Source organism: Harpia harpyja, chromosome 1 (genome assembly GCF_026419915.1).
Source record: "Harpia harpyja isolate bHarHar1 chromosome 1, bHarHar1 primary haplotype, whole genome shotgun sequence".
Taxonomy (NCBI): domain Eukaryota; kingdom Metazoa; phylum Chordata; class Aves; order Accipitriformes; family Accipitridae; genus Harpia; species Harpia harpyja.
Genome location: NC_068940.1, coordinates 23,906,101 through 23,912,208, shown reverse-complemented (window position 1 = coordinate 23,912,208; position 6,108 = coordinate 23,906,101). Strand labels below are relative to the sequence as shown.

The window sequence follows — 6,108 nt, the reverse complement described above, 5'->3', positions numbered from 1 at the left end:
TCCGTGGCAGCCCGCAAAGCTACAGCCTGACGCCCGAACGCCCGCAGGGGTGAAGGTCGGTCGGCGGTCACGGCACTTGGAGGGGAACCCGGCGACTAACGACCCCCCCCCGGCGAGGAGGAGGAGGAGGAGGAGGAAGAGGACGAGGCCTCCGCGCCCACGGCCGGGCCGCGGACTCGCCTGACGGCCGCCCGGGCGCCAAAGCCGTGGGAGGCGGAAGCGCCGTTGCCGTGACGACCAGGACTGCTGAAAAGCGGCCGTAAAGCGCCGCCGCGGGGCCGCCTGCAGCGGTGGGCAGGGGCGGGCCGAGCTCTCCCCGCAGGATCGATGGGACGCCGCTGGATCCACGGTGGTGACTATCACTTGGGGGGGTTGGAGAAAATTTTTCTACCTTTTCTCCCTTTCTTTTATCGCTTCCCTCTTTTTTTGGTAAGCGATAAAGTCAATTGACCCTTGGTTATCAACGCTGGACCTCGTTCGTGTCTGGATCTTGCTTCGGGTGCATCCAATTTTTATTTTCCCTTCCATGCTCTTGGAACGGGACGTTTTAACTGGCGTCACGGGCAGGATCACCTTAAGCGAGAGTGTTGATACCAAGGTTTTAATTAGTAGAAAACATAGTTAAAGCAAGGCACCTCTTGGGTAGAGGGAGCAGGACATTGAAATTTATAGTTAGTTAAATAAGGCAGCCCTCGAGAAGGCCGCTCCCAAAGCGTGACAGGGTGGAGAATGACTCTAAAGTATTGTTAACGGTTTTTGGATGAACAAGCCGCTAAACCTTCGCCGCCGGGTTTGGAGTGGGCTCGAAAAAATTGGTATAATGCGCAATCGATTGCGGACTGAATTATTGTCTTGCAGGCCGAGGCACGGGGCAAAGGAAAATCTGGTTTTGTGCGGTATTAGGTGCAGCCTTGTTAGCTGCTGTGGAAGAGAAGGGACAACAGGATAAAGCTGAAAGCCAAATCATTGTGTTGTTACAAGACCTGGTTAGAACCTACAGGCGCAATTAGAGGAGGAAAGGGCTAGTGCCCATTAACTCAGAGATGAGTTATATGAAAGATTGATGAAAGAGGAGGAGGATATGTCAGAAAAGGGATTTGATAATCCACTAGGAAGGACAGAGGAGAAAACACCAACCTAGCCCCTGTCCCAGCTAAAAGATTGGTGGGATCGCTTGGATAAGCTATCCGTCCTGTTGCGGCCACTGATTAAAACCGAATATTCATATGAAGATAAGGAGGACAAGGCTCCTCAAATAACAACAAAAGAAGTCCCCTTTACAGCCACCAAATTGTCTAAATTAAAAAAAGAGTATGGCCGAACTCCTAAGGAGTCGGAGATGGAGTATGTTTGGAGAGTTTCACTTACTGGGGGCGGCCAGATTTTATTGACAGAAAAGGAAGCTGAAGGGTATTGGGGACCCGGTGTTTTCCTAACCACGGGAAACTATCGCACCCCTTGGTCACTCACACAGCGAGCGACCTATTGGGCTGGAGGCTTGAACCCCTTGGAGAGGGGAGACCCACTGGCCATAGTGGGAACTGTGGACCAGATAATAGAGAGTGTTCAAAAGGCAGCTTGTTTGCAAATGATGTATGAGAGGGAGTTAGAGCCACGACATGAATCCCCTATGATGATGCCGGTAGACCCAGAGAGAATGACCCCTCTTATAAGGGGTTCCTGGAGTCCTTAAAACCGATGGGGATTCAATTACAAGGACAAATAGCCAGTCTGTCGAAAGGGGAAAGAGCTGTTGCCTCTCTAGAAGGAGTAGTAACCCCCGATCATAATTGCAGAGAGCGGAAAGTCTGGACGTGGGGGGAGGTGGCTCAGCAGTTGATTAATTATGGGCGAAAGTGCGGTCCAGTACCCTCTGATAGGGGGGACTCTAAAGCTATTAGGCACGTGGAGTGGAGGATTCCGACGCAGCAGTCAGGACCTAAGAAAACAACACCTCCCATGAATCATGGAGGTCGGATAAATGTTAGTGAGAAACATAAAAAAAAGAAGAAAGAGTTTGTGGATTTTGGGGTTGCAGAAGGGAATCACAAAGACGTTAGTAGATAGACAGCCCACTGACAAACTGGAATTATTAGTTAAAAGTTGGCATTTTAGAGAGGGACTGGAGAAACCTACTTTGCTACAGCCCCTCCCCTGGAAGGGTCTCAGAATGAAAAGGAGGTGGGAAACTTCCTCCTTCATCCTCAGTAGGCGAAGGGTGGATGTTTATCAGAAGGCTTACCGAGAATTCAAGAGGGGGCCTATTAATATCTTGCCCCATCGGCCCCCGTAAAGTCTCTATTACCTTTTTAATAGGCACTGGAGTTCAGATGTCTGCCCTAAAGACCAAAGACGCCTCTTTATGTGGCATCATGCCTTTGCATAAGGGTATATTTGTGGTAGATGCCTTCAGGTGTACTCAGCCCCAAATGACTGCCAAAGTGAAATGTTGGCTACCTGGGGAGGAGGAAGCCATCGACACCATAATGGTCTTAGGAGAATACCCAGTGAATTTGCTGGGACTAGACCTGTTGAAAGGAAGATCTTGGAAAGGGTGGAAAGGTGTGGGCCTTTGGACGGGAATTTCCAAGTTTCCGCTTATTGCAAGCTGCCCCCCTCCTTCCTCCCTCTTTAGTTACCAACGTCAAACCTTACCGCTTGCCTTTAGGGGCCCAAGAGAGAATTGCCCCAGTTATAGAGGAGCTAAAGGAGAAAGGGATTCTGGTCATGACACACTCCCCATACAACACCCCTGTATGGCCTGTCCGCAAGCCACATGGCAAATGGAGGCTGACCGTGGATTATCGGCAGCTCGATGTTAATACAGGACCCCTAACTGCAGCAGTGCCTAATACAGCTGAATTAATATCTAATATTCAGGAACAGGCCCACAAGATTATGGCTACTATTGATGTCAAAGATATGTTCTTCATGGTTCCCCTGCAAAAGGAGGATCAGAATAGTTTTGTCTTCACGTGGGAGGGTCAACAATACACCTTTATCCATCTCCCACAGGGATTTAAGCACTCACCTACTTTCACACACCATGCCTTAGCATAGGAGCTTTTGAATGTTCCTCCTGCAGCTGGAGTTAGAATATATCAATATATTGATGATATACGTATCGCAGGGGATGAAATCATACCAGTACAGTGACGCAGAATGATATCATTAAACACCTAGAATCCCTAGGATTACAAATCCCCTCTGAGAAAATACAACTTCCTGCGCAAGAGGTGGAATTTTGAGGTATTTGGTGGAAGGGAGGGCTGGTACGCGTTCCCCCAGACACTCTAACCTCCATAGATCAAATAAAAGTACTGGAGGATAAGAGGGAGTAGCAGCATGTTTTGGGATTGCTGGTGTTTTGGAGAAAACACGTTCCAGATTTTTCGATAATTGCGAGACCCCTGTATGTTTTACTATGGAAGGGAGCTGGGTGGAAATGGACGCCCCTCCACGATGAGGCCTTACAACTCCTAATCTTTGAAGCTACTACACACCAAGCACTTGGTGCTATCCACCCCACTGACCCTGTGCAGACTGAATGGGGATTTGTAAATTCAGGATTGTCAATACATATGTGGCAACAAGAGCCTGATGGCCCTACACGGCCCATTGGATTTTATTCCTGTAGCTTCAAAGATGCCGAAAAATGATACTCTACTTGGGAGAAGGGTCTTTTTGTAGTAAGTCTTCCCCTCCGAGAAGCAGAAAGGACTATTCATCAGCAGTCTGTTATCCTGAGGGGGCCATTCAAAGGCTAAGGAGGAGGGGATCAAATGGGTATTCCATACACCCTGTTACCCACAGGACAATGGCATAGTCGAGAGAACTAACGGTCTTCTTAAATGATTCTTGAAGCCTCAAGAGGTGAACTGGGCTGATCAATTATGGGAAGCCGTTAGGCAAGTAAATGACTGGTGGGGAATGAACGGGTGTCCTAAACTTAGAGCTTTCTGCCCGAAGCCCCCTTCCCTGATACCCACAATACCGGGACCCGATCATGAACAGAATCCCTCCCATTTTCCAGGACAACCAGTCCTGGTAGAGTTACCTACTGTAGGAGCTGCACAGTTGGTACTCACTAGCCCACTGATTACATATGCCTGGAAAGCAAAAGATGCTTCTGGGAAGGAACACAGGATAAATACTCGATGGAATGTTCCCTTATTTTAATGTCGGTTCTGAAAAGGACCGAACAGATTTTTATTTTTCTCTTCGTAGGTAGCCTGTTGAATGAAGAAGAACCCTGGACCGTGAATGCAGACCGTCATATTTGGAATATGCATCAGCATCCTACTTGTGGGACTATTTTTAATAATCATGTGGGGGTGCTGTTTGTATTTGTATGGTTATGCATGTTGTATGTGTGTGCAGCAAACCAAACCCCTGGAAATGAGAATAATCGGAACCTCGCATGGGAACTCATTAAGGGGTTTGTAAGGGTGTGGAATCATACCAATCAAGGTATATGTGTTGCTTTGCCAGAATCAGCTGAACAAGGATTGCGATTTTTTGTGACTCCAATTGACCTATCTTTTATCTTTAACGTAACCAGTACCAATACCACATCAAAACTTTATTTACCTATGTCCTGGGTGAACGATTATGACAACACCACCATTAAATGGCATCGAAGACCAATGGTCCCTAGTCTGCAGGAAACTTGGTCTCCCCTCTTCAGTGATTTAAATGCTGATCTCATGAATAAAACATGTAACGTCAGTGGTCCCGCCTTTAACCTTACTATTGACAATACAGTACAGGCTGGTCCTTTAGTGTCATTGGGAAATCACTCTCATGTTAGGGGAAATAATGCATTTTCCCCATTTATCTCCCTGTGGAAGTGTGAATATTACCCCTGGGACCCTATTTTTGACCCACTAACAATACCCGATTATTATGAAGCTGACTATAATCTGAATGTAACGGTCAAGTGGTGTATTAAACTTCCTAACATGAGGGCAGTTGGCCCCTTAGATAAGGATAATTTGATGTGGTTTTGGTCGCGAAATGTTACTGTCATCGAGCCCTTACAATCTGGCAAAAGCCGAAGGTGGGAGAATAGTTTCTTGTTTAATTGTACTCGAACCATCACATGTGAGGATGGTCCTGGAGATCCTCCAGAGACCTGGTTTTTGTATAGAATACGAACCTTGATAAGAGATATGTGTACTTGCTGGGGATATCCCTCCATGGGATGGAAAAATAACGACACCCGGTGCAATACCACCCGGTCTAATGATACCTCACTACAGAGAATCTGTGGCATTCCGTATACTCATTATCCAGTTCAGTCGCTACCCATTGATTCACGACCGCCTGTACGTTTTATGGATTATAAGGATCAGTATTCATGTAGAAATAGTGTATACCCTACCCCCTTTGGTTTGTCATGGGTGTGTTCAAATGGCAAGTTTTATTCCTATCTGACATTAGAACAACACGCAGGACTACGTTGTGGGGTTGCATTGCCATCTCTTTGTCCTGGTCACATTTTCAACATTACCAAATTATCTCATAGATGAGGGTGGCATGATATTTTCGTCACACCCACTGTCAAGACCTCAGTCAGCAACCAGTAGGCCAGATTGGGCGATTACAAGAATTCATGTCCCAGACTATTATACCACAGGGCAAACGATATCATTAATGTTTGAAAATATATTTGCCCCTTATCATACCCTCAAACAGCACCAATTTGTATTAGAGAATATCACATGGCAGGTACATGTATTAAGTAAACGGACTAGATATGCCTTTAGGGAACTAAATATGCAAGTCCAACAGGTTTCCCAAATGACTCTTCAAAGCAGATTAGCCTTAGCTATGTTATTGTTAAAAGAACAAGGGGTATGTGGAATGTTAAATTTATCTGGAGCCAAATGTTGTATTACCATTTACAATGCTTCACCCTCAATTGAGGAAACCCAAGCTAAGATGAAGGAGATAGCTAATCAGACCGGGGAGTTATTCCGATCGATCCAACCCCATGATTGGTGTGATGGGTTGAACCCTGGATCATGGATTACTACCATCCTAAGATCATTGGGACTTATTGGATGGGGGAAATGGTTAATCCAAATTGGAGTGGCTATCTTAACT

At 46.4% G+C, this 6,108-nt stretch overlaps 1 protein-coding gene across 2 annotated transcripts; it reads left to right on the top strand.

Moving 5' to 3' along the window:
* Nucleotides 1–293: 293 nt before the first annotated feature.
* LOC128139186 (uncharacterized) lies at nt 294–5,953 on the top strand. 2 transcript variants are annotated; one of them, XM_052781257.1, is made up of 2 exons: nt 294–352; nt 4,228–5,953. In XM_052781257.1, the coding sequence occupies exons 1-2, from the start codon at nt 328–330 to the stop codon at nt 5,529–5,531; spliced, it is 1,329 nt and encodes a 442-aa protein (XP_052637217.1). In that variant the 5' UTR covers nt 294–327; the 3' UTR covers nt 5,532–5,953. The 2 variants fall into 2 exon arrangements, with proteins under 2 accessions (XP_052637217.1, XP_052637208.1); XM_052781248.1 differs by lacking the exon at nt 294–352 and adding an exon at nt 359–2,289 and having other exon boundaries at nt 2,473–5,953.
* The last annotated feature ends 155 nt before the right edge of the window (nt 5,954–6,108 follow it).